General features: G+C 27.4%; 1 protein-coding gene across 1 annotated transcript in view; it reads left to right on the top strand.

Annotated features, from left to right (window-relative positions):
• Positions 1 to 14,623, top strand: part of LOC105848631 (kinesin-like protein KIF14) — a 110,746-nt gene that overhangs the window by 62,265 nt on the left and 33,858 nt on the right. The window contains exons 17-19 of the mRNA XM_065791748.1: positions 1,001 to 1,038; positions 1,609 to 1,716; positions 1,855 to 1,927. Coding sequence (XP_065647820.1) covers positions 1,001 to 1,038; positions 1,609 to 1,716; positions 1,855 to 1,927 — 219 coding nt within the window. The remainder of the gene's footprint in view (positions 1 to 1,000; positions 1,039 to 1,608; positions 1,717 to 1,854; positions 1,928 to 14,623) is intronic.

The following is a 14,623-nucleotide window of genomic DNA, read 5'->3' as shown; positions in this document are numbered from 1 at the left end:
GCTATCATCTATGTACCTCAAAAGCGATTTTATTTCTAATGGTGGATTAGAATGAAGTGCCATGTCGATTGCTTTATTTTCAAAAAATTGCAGGAAACTTTCTGCATATTACCATGAGTGAAAGTCCTATTAGCCTGAATTTACAAGCTCGTGAATTTCTTCATTCAATAAAAAACAACACTTACATAAACACAGTTCTGTTAGGGACTTCATTTCTGAAACGCTTAGTTTTGTTAGTTTATTTAAATTTGGGAAGAGCTCTAACATATCAGGAAGAACTTTTGTGGCCTCTCCCAGAGGGATTGATGGATGAAGACTCCTGTATTTCATTGTTTGATATATTCCAAAGTTTAGCTGTTTTTACAAAAGTTGACAAATTTTTTAACTTTGTTATGTGTTTATTTAAAATTGGTTGAAATATATTTATTAAATATTGTGATATTCCATAACTTGGTGTCCCGATGGTTGAAACTACTAATTGCATAGGGTATGATTTTTCTGGTTTGCGCGCTTTAATTACACCATACATACATTGGGTCGCTTGGGTAAAGACTTTCATTAATAAAAATTTATAAAGAAATAAGTTTAATTGAAAAAAAGAAAGAAATTTAAAATTGAAACTTTTCTTTTTTGGTATATATTTTTTAGATACCTTATATTTAATAATAAAACCACAAACAACAAACATGTTGATTGTTGCATCACAATGCAACAATCAACATGTTTGTTGTTTGTGGTTTTATATCTGTTTAGCTTTCTTGTTTTTTGTAGTGAGTAGTTCAGTTTTTTATAATTATATATATTTATATATATATTTTATTTTATTTATATATATTATTTATATAAATCTTTTCAGTTTTTTTTATGCTGTTGTTAGTGGTTCTTTTTTTTGACTATGTTTTTTTTTTAATGTCTTGTTAATGTTTTTAATGCTCTGTTAATAGGTGTTAATTAAACTTTTTTGTGTGTTTATTTTTGTTTTTATTTATATGTATTTTAGGGCGATAGAATTGTGATTGGTGGAGACCATTTCTTTAGGTTGGTTTTCTGTTTTTTTTGTTTTTTTTATATAACCCATTTCTTTAAGCAGTTTACTACCTTCAGACTTATGTCAGTCATTTGAGGTTGTTACATTTTTTAAAAATAAATAAGATTTTATTCAACATGGTCGTTTTTCTCACTGTCTCTCTGTTTTATTCAACATAGTGATTTTTCTCACTGTCCTTTTGGATGTGAGTTTTTTTTTTTAAACGGTAATTTTTTTGGATGTGAATTTTTTAGATATGAATTTTTTTTTTATTGTTTATATATATTTAGTTTATATTTATTCAATTTTTATTTTTTTATTACTAGAAAACTTATACTAGATATAAATAAAATAAAAAATATGTAAGGTGTAATTGAAATTAAAAAACATTTTATCTTAATTATGTTTATTTATTTAATTGCTGTATTTTTGCTTTTTTTTTTTTTTTTTTTTTTTTTTTTTTTTTTTTTTTTTTTGTTTTTTTTTTTGCTTTAATTAATTTTGTCTAATTGTGAAATTATAATTTGATTTTTTTGATTTTTCATTCTAACCTATTATAACTTTAAATATAATAATTTCAGATTTAATCATCCTAAAGAAGCCAAAGCTATCCAACGCTCAACATCTGATGGAGTATTAAAAGATTTCAATTTTGCAATGAATGAGTTGCTAGCAAAACAAAATCAAAGGTATTTTTCCATTTTTTATGCTTTAAATTCAAATAAAATATTTCCATTTTTTTTTAATGCTGATATTACACTTTTTTTATCTTTATTAAATTTTATGTAGAGTTTTTTTTTTCTCCAAAAATACACTTGAATTTTAAGACTTGAAGATGAAATTGAACAAGCTAGACTAGCCGCTGAAGAACTTGCTTTGAAAAAGATCAAGGAGGCTGAGGTAGTTTTCCTTCTTTTAAATAAAATGAGCATAAAAAATGTTTAACACATTATTCTTACCATATTCTAATCAAACATTTTATTGAAATATGTATTTAAAAATAAACTTTATTTTGATCAATGAAAAAAGTGTTTTGTCCAAAAGTTTTGTTTTGTAAAAGTGTTTTGTTCAAAAGTTTATTCGTTTGATCATCAGAAGCATGTTAAAAACAAAATGTCATTATTATGAACTTGTTAACATTTGTTTTTAAAAAATGTTGTATAACAGTAATACATATATTACAATAGTTAAGACATTTATGATTTCTTTTTTTGGTATAAATTGAAGTTTTATTAGTTAGATTATTCATTTCTGATGAGTTTTTATAGATAAAACACAGTGTAAAATAAAAAAAATGAATTAGTTTAATTACTTATTAATATTCTACTAATTTATTATTGTTCTGTTCTTTTAAGAACATTGAGCACTCAATGTGCTTGTCTTATACACACGAACAGTACTTAACAAATTATTAGAAATCAGAAGTGTTTTTGAGGTTAATTGATCCTGAAAACTAGGGATCTGGTGTAAAGACAAATTTTAACCTAGTATCTGTATGCATTTAGGTTCAACTTGATTTTTGTTACCTAAAAGTTGATATTTTTTGAGAGAATTTACTTTTTTTAGACCATCCAATGGTGAAAAAAAGTGATCTGAGCCCAAGAAAATAAGGGCAAACTTAAGTTTTACTGAATAATACAGAAATGAGCCAGAAAGAAATAGCTAAAAAATTAAAGGTTTCAACCTTATCTGTGTGCAAAATGAAGAAAACACTTGGTTTGCAAAATGAAGAAAACACTTGGCGCCATAATTTCTATTCACAAAGTAAATTGGGAATTATGGCAGTGTCAGAAAAACAACTCCATAGACAGACAGGAAAATTGTAAAGTCATGCCAGTCTGACAAAAGATTCTATTTCTGAAGAGAAAGGTGTGTTATTAGAAGTTGTGTGTGTTAGAAAGGTAAATTATTCAAAGATTAATAGAAACTTAATTAAAAGAAACTTAGTGCTTACCTCCCAAGAAAAAAACCTGGAGAGATAAGAACTGGTTAAAAGTTGTAATTTCATATGAGTCTACCAAGTATTAGATAGCATTTCAGACTATAAGACGAAGACAAGTCTTTTAGGGGGAGTTTACTGTCTGATGGAGGCAGTCCTGGGGGAAGATTGCCTTTGTCAGACAGTAAAATTCCCCATAAAGATTATGTTGTGGGGTGCAATATTTACTCAAGTTACAAGTCATCTGCACATTGTTCAAGAGACAATAAATGCAGAAAAGTACATTGAATTGCTCAGTACCTGTTTGAAGCCCCTAATTCATGACTGGTTCCAAGACAACACCTATTTTTCAGAACTCAGACTCAGTGCCATGCCACACTGCATGCAAGGTCTACTATTGGATGTTGAAATATGACATTGAGGTACTCCCATGGCCAGGTAATTTCCTTGACATGAATCCTATAGAGTCACTTAGGGATCAACTCAAGGATAAAATCCATAAAGTACCAATAACAAACAAATCAGTCATTATGGAATGTTTGAATCATGTGTGTTGTAAGTTGATTAGAGGTATTCTAGATCAAGTACAAGAACTAATCAAAGCCAAAGGTGGTGAAACAAAATATTAGAAAGACATTCCTTTAACATATGTTTATGTGTATAATATAAAATGTCCGTGCAATAACAGTTTTAAATATCTTTAAAACTGTTTATATCATATGTGGTTTCTCAACAATATGTGGTTTTATCAAACTGATATATCATATGGAGTTTCTCAACAAAAATTTCTAATGTCTAAATTTCCAATATAAATGACGATATCATGTACAATAGTTGGAATAAATAAACATCAATCATTATGAATTCTCTCAATACTAATTTCTCATTACTGATTTTTTTAATTGTTTTTTTATCAAAAGTTTGCTAGATTATTGCTATTAGCATCAGCTTTAATTAAAAACAATTAATTATATTTAATTAAAAACAAACGATAATGCTGCTTTTTAATGGCTTCCCTAAAGTTTATTTTGAAGGGGCTTTAGAGACATAAGTATAAAAAGTATGGTGTCCAAAATTATGTACTGACTATTGCCTAAATTCATACCTCTATTTTTAAGTTTTCATGTTATATTAAATTTTAATTGACTCTCAAACATTTCTTTTAAAATTTCAGGTTCTATTTTCAATGATTACCTACTCCAATTTTATATTAGATAAACATTTTTTTTAATGATGCTCAATTGCAGAATAACATTATTGGTGTTGTTTCATTCTTGTCACTAATTGCTTTTTTGTTTCGCCAATGTTTGTTAACACTCATATTCTATTAGATACCAACCAGAATAACTATTTGATGGTAGTTTTGTTTTGTTACTTGAGGTTAGCAAAGATTTAAGATTTGTGCTAAATTTAAAAACCTAACCTGCTTACCTAAAGATTTTTCAAAGTTTTAGTGTTAATATTGGGATCCATGGTATGGATATAGTTGGCATGGTTGCATTAAATCACTTAAATATGCCTTTCAAAGATTTTTGAATTGTAATTCGAATTGCGTTTAACCTGGATATTTGTTAATGCATCTTTTTTATGTATGTTGAAATTATAATTACCTGTTTGTTTTTTGGTTATTTAAATATCTAAAAAGTTGAATTTCTTGTTTTCATCTTCAAATTTGATTGTGTATTTATTAATGGCATTTGATGTTGGCCATTAATAGCTTTTGATGAATTAATGGCATATGATGTTGACTATTTAATTTTTTTAATTAAATGTCAAAATGCAACTGTTTAATTAAAGTATTACCAAATTTCTGTTTTTGGTTTTGATTTTGGCCAATATTTCAATTTGAACTGATGCTGAAATTTTGTTTTTTTTTACATTTTATAAATTTGGCAAGAAACAAAATTTTGGTTAAAAAACATTAAAGACTGAAGTTTCAATTTTGTATAACTTTACCATTTTTAAATTTAAGTCCGTGTTCACAATTTACTTAACTGTTAGTTAGTAAATAGTTCATCTGCTTCTTAAAAATTTAAAAACATATAGTCAAACCATTTTTTTTTGAATAATGCGTTAATAACATTTTGTTTAAAATAAAAAAAATTTGGTTTTAATAGAACTTGAACACATAATATTTCATGGGTGTAAGCTTTTAAGTAGTTTTATAGGTTTTTTTTATGAATAATTTTATTTTTCTTATTATTTATTTATAAGTATTAATTTATTAATAATATATATGATAGAAAGATGTTGACAAGAAAATATAGTGTGTATATATATATATATATATATATATATATATATATATATATATATAGATATATATATATATATATATATATGCATATATATATATATACATATATATACATATATATATATATATACATATATATATATATATATATATATATATATATATATATATATATATATATATATATATATATATACACATTTATATATATATACATATATATATATACATATATATATACATATATATATATATAAATATATATATGTATATATATATATATATATATTATATATATATATATATATATATATATATATATATATATACACATTTATATATATATACACATTTATATATATATACATATATATATATACATATATATATACATATATATATATATAAATATATATATGTATATATATATATATATATATATATATATATATATATATATATATATATATATATATATATATGTATATTAGGGTGGTTCTTAAAACAACTTTCAACCAAGTCAACCACTCAAAATGTGTTCTATATAATAAAATAATACTAGAATTAAAAAATTTTCAAAAAAAAAAATTTCAAGGGGTAGCTCAAGACCCTTAAACATCAGATGGGTCCCTATAATTATTAAAAAAATAGTTCTTCAAAGGTATATTGTGTTGGGTCTCAAAAGAAACAAAATTGTATAAAAACTTCAAAAATAATCATCATTTTTTTAAAAAAAATATTATTTTAGATTTCACTGCCTAGAAAATGATGCTTTTAATCTAAAAACTAAAAATATGCATTTTTACCAAAATTTTATTATAATTTTTTGTTTCTTTTTTTTATATAATTTTGCTTCTTTTGAGATCCAACATGATATACTTTGAAGAACTATTTTTATGATAATTATAGGGCAAGTCTGATGTTTTAGGGTCTTGAGCTACCCCTGAAAATATTTTTTTTTTCAATAAATTTTCTAGTATTATTTTATTTTATAGAACACATTTTGAGTCGTTGAGCAAACATTTTAAAAAAAAGCTGTTTTAATTCATTTAAACAACTTTTTTTTTTCATTCATTTACAATTGTTAACTATTCTAAAGCAAATTTATATAAAAGCTGTAGTGTTAAACTAAAAAATTGAAAATACAAAACCAAACAAGAAACAGTTTGATGCTATATATACTGTATAATGGATTTTAATTTAAATGATTTTTGAGAGGCTTAAAAATTAATTCAGCCTAGGGCCTCTGTAAATATAAATTCATTCCTATGTAAAAGAATGCGACTTTGCTGAATGACGAGTTATGAATTAATGAGTTTTTGTTCATAGAACTAGATTCTATAGCAACCGTTATAGTACTTGTAGAAAAGAGAAAGAAATGCAACTTTATGGCGATGGGAGAGAGCCTCAAGTTCGGGAGATAAAGCAACTCCAACTTTGTTTAGAAATCCTTTTTGGACCTTATCTGTAAGAACAAAAGCATAATTAGAAAAACAAGCCCAAAAATGACAACATATTTGAGACAAGGACAAATAAGAGATTTGTAGAGGTAATTAATTGTAGAGAGAATTAATTCAGGAGTAAGATAATGGCTAGCACAATAAAGAGATGCAACTTTGGCAGATGCTAACTTTGCAATCGATTGTATGGTTTTCACGAGAGGTCATAAGTGAATGATAACCTAAGAAGATGTAAAGAAGAGGACTCGGATAGAGGATTGCCATTTATTAATATAGGATTGTCAACATCGGTGTTTTTCAATAGTTGTTTTCAGTAAATAACTGAGTTTTGTTGGAACTAAAATTCACTAGCCACAGCAAACCCTAATATCTATTACAGAAGTGAGATCAGATTCAAGAAAGGCTGCTTCTAAGCAATCAAAAAGAGAAAATTTAAAGATGTTAAAACAAGAGTATAAAGTGAGTTGTCAACATACAGAGATTTAGATATGAGATCTTTAGGTAGATTGTAAATGTAGGTAAGAAACAATACAGTACCATGGATGCAACCTTGTGTTACCCCAAAAGTCACTAGAAATGAAGAAGAGTGTTAGGCTTTGAGGATGACTTTAATAATGCAGTTAGAAAAAATAATTTGATTAACTCAAAAATATATATAAATTAGTAAAACAAAACAAAACTAAATCTAAATCTAAATTGAGTTTCTAGTGTCAGTTCTCCTTCCGCAGGATCTTTCATTGGACATCCCACCTTCTAAGTGTGTTCTATATAATAAAATAAATATATATTTTTTAAATTTTTGAGCTACCCTTCAAGTCCCTTAAACATCAGAATAATAAACTACAGTATTGTGAAAAAGTTAAGAACCACTAAATAAAAAAAAATTTTTTTTTCAAATAAATTTAATTAATTTTTATTCTATAGATAATAATATAGTCTTTTTTTTTCAAACATATTAAATATAGCATGAGAAAAAAGAAAATTTTTTTTTTTTGAAAGTTAGTTAATAGAACCTATAAAAAATAAGGATTAAATATTATGTGTTAATTTTTTTTTATATTTTTTTTGTGAAAAAGTTAAGAACCACAAAGAATTTTTTGTGCTAAATGCGGCGGAAATGTCTTTTTAAATTTATTTTTCCCTTTTTTTTTAAATATTCTTTTAATGACCTGAGTTATTACCAAAGAACCAATAAAAACATTTGAAAAAAATTAATTTTTTTAAATACTTTTAAGAAAAGTATTTAATTTCAAACAAAAAAAAATTCTTTCCTTTTGAAAAAATGAGCAGAAAAGCTATTACCTATGAAGATCGTGTAAAAGTGGTGCATTTTCACCAGGAAGGTAAATCCGCCCGCGAAATTGGAAGAATAGTAAAGCGATCACATAGTTCGGTGTTAACAATCATCAAAAGATTCAAAGAGACGAAATCTTACGTTGATCGCCATCGTTCTGGAAGACCACGTTTGACGACACCCAATGATGATTGCCTTTTAATCAGGTTGGCAAAGAAAAATCGAACCATGCCGTCGCATGAATTAAGAAGGGAATGGAAGCTTTCAAATGGACGTCAAGCCTCGGCATCACTTGTGCGTAGGAAACTATTAGCTAACAATATGTTATGGAAAAAAGCTGTTCTAAAACCGCGACTTACCAAACGACATATAAAAAAGCGAAAAGAATTTTGCCAAAGCGTCAAAGAATGGTCTAAACAAAAATGGAGGACAGTAATGTTCAGTGATGAGATGAATATCGAGGTTGATAACCAAAAAAACCGAATTATGATTCGCAGGCAGCCTTTAGAAAAATATAATCACGATTGTATCGTTCAAAGAACAAAACAAGGTAGCGGGTTGGTTGGAATATGGTGCTGCATGACATATTATGGTGTCAGTATGTTTAAATTATTTGATACGATATTTTAAATATCAACTTGTTACCGTCAATTGATGCACTTGAGCAAAGCGTTCCATTCATTTTTCAGCAAGACAATGCACCATGTCACAGGGCTAAAATTGTCTCTGAATGGTTCGAAAGTAAAAATATTGAGTGTCTAACTTGGCCACCAAATAGCCCAGATCTAAATTGCATTGAAAATCTTTGGGGTTGGCTTGATAAAGAGATTGCCAAGAAAGCACCAAGGAGCCTTGAGGAGTTGCGCAATATTTTACCAGCAATACTTGGAAATGTTCCCAAACATATTTTAGAGAATTTAATAGACTCAATGCCAAATCGTATAAATGATTGCTTAAAAATTCATGGTAGAATTACGCGGTATTAGGTGGTAAAAATTATCGTTTTTTATTCTGTGGTTCTTAACTTTTTCACAATTTTTTTAAAATAATGCCTATAAAACTTTGAATACATTTTTTATATTTGTTTGAAAGTTTTTATCACTATTATTATTTTTTATTTTGTTTGTCTATTTTCTAAAATTTATTATTATTATTCTTTTTACCAGAAAAATATATTCGGTTAAAAAAAAATTTAAAAATAAAAATAAATTATGATTTGTTTTTTTTGTGGTTCTTAACTTTTTCACAATACTGTATAATATTACTAAAAAAAACCCTCAAAAGTATATAAAAAATTATTATTTTAAATTTAATTGCCTAAAAAGTTATATTTTTAACTATAATAAAAAAATGCATTTTTACAAAATAAAATTTTAATTTTTTTTTTTTTCCTTAATGTTTTTTATAAAATGATGATTTTTTTGTGAAAGTTTTATAAAGTTTTGCTTCTTTTGAGAAAAACATGATATACTTTATTTTTTTCATTTTTACACTGTAAAATGAAAAAAAGTTTGACAAACTGTCATTTTGCATTTACATTTTATATACATATAATAATATAATACATACATATATATAGGTGATCGAATTTAGGCAAAGGCACCTTGAGCAATTGACAGCATCTTTCTTGTCAAACTCAAAATTAAAAAATGACGAGCTTCGCATGTGATCAAGAAACCAGACATTATTTTTTGTCACCTTTATTATTTACATAATATATATATATATATATATATATATAAAATGTATATATATATATATATACAATTTATATATATATAAAATACATATATATATATAAAATATATATATATAAAGTATATATATATAAAATATATATATAACAGGTGATGCGGAAGTTATCGGACAAAATAAAAACATCAATAACTTATTTATAAATAAAAAAACAAACTACTATTATATTTTTTTAAAATAAAACATTTATCTTTTAATAAAAATATATTATTTTTTATATGAAAAAACACCACCATCTGCAATTAATCTCAATTTTGCTCTGACGCCTTTCATATGCGACTGTAAAAAGTTTAAATCAATTTCTTGTAGTTTTAGTTTAATGTGATCAATCAAAACTTGCTCTGTTGAAGCTTGCCAATCTCCCTCGTAAACCTTCTGTGCCAAATGTCCCCAAAAATTTTCAATTGGTCGTGCTTGAGACACATTTGGGGGGTTGGATTCTTTATCAACGTAATAGACATATTGGTCCATCCAATTTAGAGAATCTTTAGAATAATGAGAACTTGCTAAATCTGGCCAAAATAAATAGTTAAAGTCTCCATGATACTTGTGAATAAATGGAAGAAGTCGTTTTTCTAAACATTCATTAATATAGATTGATGAATTGATCGCTACAGCCTTGGAAGTGCGAAAAATGGCTCGGAAATACCACGGTCAGATTAATAATTTTTTTGGAAATTTCTCTTTTCCTATAAAACGAACACTTTCTGGGCATGTCTTTTTGTTGTTTGTGTAGTATCCAGAATTTCCAGGCATGTTGTCCCCTGCAAAACAAAAGTATTTTTCGTCATGACTAGAAGCGATTTGTGTTATAGAGTTGGTTAACTAGTTTCCTGCTTCTTTTCTTTGCCTTTATTTGTTGTTCTATAGTGTATTTTGGAGTCTTTTCACGTTTTCTATATTTAATTTTCATTTTTTTTAACTGACGACCAATTGTCGATTGATTTACACCGAATTTAATACCTATTTTTCTCTGACTGACCCCTTTTCGATTGTCGACAAGTCTCGTTAATTCTCGTTCATTTTCTCTAGTCCAGGATGTCGGACGACCAGGGTGCTTTCTATCAGAAAACGATTGAACAGTTTCAAGTCTTTTTATGTTATCATATATTGTACTTTGAGCAAATCTTTCCTTTTCAAAATGATTTACATTTTTTTTTAATATTAGGTTTATTTACAAAAAACATTTTTAGTCGCTTTCGAAAAGATTCTCATTCAGCTGCATTTAACCTTGTTTTAAATGATTGTGTTTTAAATAATAAAGTTTATATTTTATAGAACGTTTATGCCTACGCATAAAACCACAAAAACTAATTGTTATGCTCAAATAATGAAATTAGGATTTGTCCAATAACTTCCGCATTACCCGTTATATAGAATATATATATATATATATATATATATATATGTACATATATATATATATATATATATATATATATATATATATATATATATATATATATATATATATATATATATATATATATATATATATATATATATATATATATATATATATATATATATATATGTACATATATATATATATATATATATATGTACATATATATATATATATATATATATATAAAAATATATATATATTTATATATATATATATATATATATATATATATATATATATATATATATATATATATATATATATATATATATATATATATATATATATATATATATATATGTGTATATAAATATAAAGATATACATTAGGGTGGTTCAAAAAAATGAACCATGTCAAAACCTTTATGCTCTTGCTTTTTTGTGTTCCTTTTGCTCATAAAATAGGCCACATTTTTGGTATAAGGTATATTTTAGAACGGTAAATAAAATGTAAATATTCGATTGTTTAATTAACTAAGTAAACAATTATTTGTAATAGCCCAGTGATATTTGTATATTCGAGTTCAACCTATAGCGTTTTGTTCCAAGTTCGGTGTTTGTCACAACTGCAGTTGGCCTATCACTAACAGACAACTAATGTCTATTTATGTTTATTAAGTAGCGTAGCTTTCTTTGAGTTAAGAAAGCGTTTACAATGTTGTTCAACAACTTGAAACAGATATTGTTTCTGGTCTTCTTGTTTAGTCAGTGAGGAATTGAATGTAGTGGCTAAAGCGGTGGCCCTCTTAGCACTGTTGTTGATTACTTTTAAAGATTCAGCAGTGTTCTTTTCAATGATAAACAACAACAGTTCTGGTCACTTATCTACATCTACTGACAGAAAAGAGGTGTCAATTTGAAGGGCTGCAAAGAACAGATGAAATGCAGGTTCAATGAAATGATCGAGAACTTTCGTGCTGAAGTTTTCTTTTTCTGTATATCTGACTGAAAGATCTTCATTTTTTCCAGCTGGGTGCTCTCATAGTCGACTCACCATTTTTTGGTTTGTGTTCAGTGTCACCATGTCTGAGAAGAGGCTAAGAGTTACCATTTTTTCGTTTAAGTACCATAAATAACGTCCAATTGCATCGGCAGCTGCCTTGGCTACTGCATCATTAGTTAAATGGTAGTCTGCAATGCGTGAATGAAGTTCAGATTGTTGCTCAGAGCATTGCATGCATTTGGAGATGTGATCCAAGCCTCTACATAAATCAGTGTGACAAACAAGCTGAACTCTAGGTAAGCACTGCTTTCATGCTTTGTCAGTTTAAATTGGTGTTGAAACAGAAAGATTTTTAAATTGTATAGCAACTTTGACATCCATCTCAAATGATGGAATGCACCAGGAACTCTGAAACTAACACCTCTTGGAGGACAGTGTCCCAGGAAAATCAATGTGAATTCAAGAAGTTCTTGGTAATCTTCTCTCGGAAGACATCCTTCTTGTCCCATTAGAACATTCTTTCCGAAAATGACCACATCATGCTTGAGGTTGTCAAGAATGGCATTTAAATGACTATCCATACAACAATTGTAATCACCTTGGTCTATTTAAGGCCAGAATTCCTGAAAACGACAAAATAGTACTACATTTAGACCAGATGTCGAACCAAACAATTTCTTAAACACGTCTCCACATACCACTTCAAGCATGTGATGTCTACAAGCAAGCCAGAGAAGATCTTTGCGTAACTTCTTCTCCAGTAAAACAAAAGATCTATTTAAATGACCTGTGTTAGATGCAGTTGTGTCAAATGGTATTCCAGCAATCTGCTCCATCAGATTCCACTCCAGTAAAGTTGCAAATGTTGCCTGTGCCACCTGTTCTCCTGTTCCCTGTCCAATTTTAGGGGTGGCAAGTAGTTTCTTGGTATGACAACCTGTAACTAGAATTACAATATAATCTTCTTTCTCTGGTCAACCACTGATGGCTGGAAGTAGTTTACCGTCAACATGGACAACCAAGGGACCATTAGCAGCAAACAAAGCCTTCATGCTGTCATCTTGATGGATTTGATGCATTCTTCTGCTTCTACGAATACTACTGGTAGACAGTGGCAGGATAGTTACATCTTGGTTGCTGAAGGTTTGTGCTTCTGCTGTAAGGATAAATGCAGCTTTTCTATTGCTGATATTCCTACGATCCAGCACTGCTGCAACCTCAGGTGTTAAAACATGCTTAGCCGCTACTTTTGCATGTTTTGGAGTCTTATTGAAGCTAGTCTGTTTTTCTCCAGATGCCTCATCTTAAGATGATTCAGCTTCAGAACTACTGAACAGAACTGCTCCAGACGAAGTTGCAGATTCAACAGCACTGTTTTTTCCTTCTTCTTCTTTGGCTTGTCGTTCTACCTCTTGGACACTCTTTTCGCCTTTCTCTCTTCTTTCTCGGATAATTCGGTATCCACACCACCCATGGCGTATTTCCTTTCAGACTGCTGATTGATCAAAAACAGTTTATCTTCTTCAATTGTAATCAAATTCATGCAATCATGGTGAGAAGTGTCAAACAACACATTGATAGGCTGCTCAAATTTTGCTTCTCGGGCCATTTGCGCAACAACTCTTCTACTTTTATTACAATAGAAGTTCCAGTAACCTTCTAATAAATCCTAAAATTTTCTAATGATATTTCTCAGTTCAGTTGTTGGTACCCTTGCTTTGGCACAAATTTCACATAGCTGTTGAATTGCAAGTTTCACAGCTTCTTGTGACAGTTTTTCTTTTCTTTTTTTGTGACAGTTTTTCATTTTTATGATGGAGAAAATAAACTCTCAAAACTTCATGAGTTGTATGCAGTCTTCCACCGTCAAATGTATCTTGTGTCTCACCAATTAAGAAAACAGTACTTACAGCACGTGTTACAGCCATTGTTATTTTTTAACTTCTATAAAGTAAGCAAATAAACATGGATCAGTATTATTCAGTAATTTTAAAAACAATGTCTAGTATTTTACTTACAAATTGAATATTTGAGAAACTTATTGTGAAATTATAAATATCAGACTAGTGTGTAATTTACATAGAATATTTAGTATTTATTATTTGTATCACTGCATAGGATATTTAATATATATAAACGTATTGTGCTATTTTTTTAAATAAGTAAGTTTGTTGGAATATATTTGGAAATAATTGTTAATATTTAATAGTTATTGCATTGCTATTGCATAGCAATAGCAATGCATAAATGGTTTATGCATAAATAAATGCATAAACCGGTATTCCATACAAACTTCAGGTGCTTTGAGGCAGTACTAAACATAATAGTATCCCATATATATATATATATATATATATATATATATATAATATATATATATATATATATGTATATATATATGTATATATACATATATATATATATATATATATATATATATATATATATATATATATATATATATATATATATATGTATATATATATGTATATATACACATTCACAATTAAAAGCTTGGAACATTGCATAAAAAAACACAAT

This window comes from Hydra vulgaris, chromosome 02 (genome assembly GCF_038396675.1).
Source record: "Hydra vulgaris chromosome 02, alternate assembly HydraT2T_AEP".
In the NCBI taxonomy this organism is placed as follows: domain Eukaryota; kingdom Metazoa; phylum Cnidaria; class Hydrozoa; order Anthoathecata; family Hydridae; genus Hydra; species Hydra vulgaris.
The sequence above is the reverse complement of the archived record's forward strand: the minus strand, read 5'-3'. Positions and strand labels throughout refer to the sequence as shown.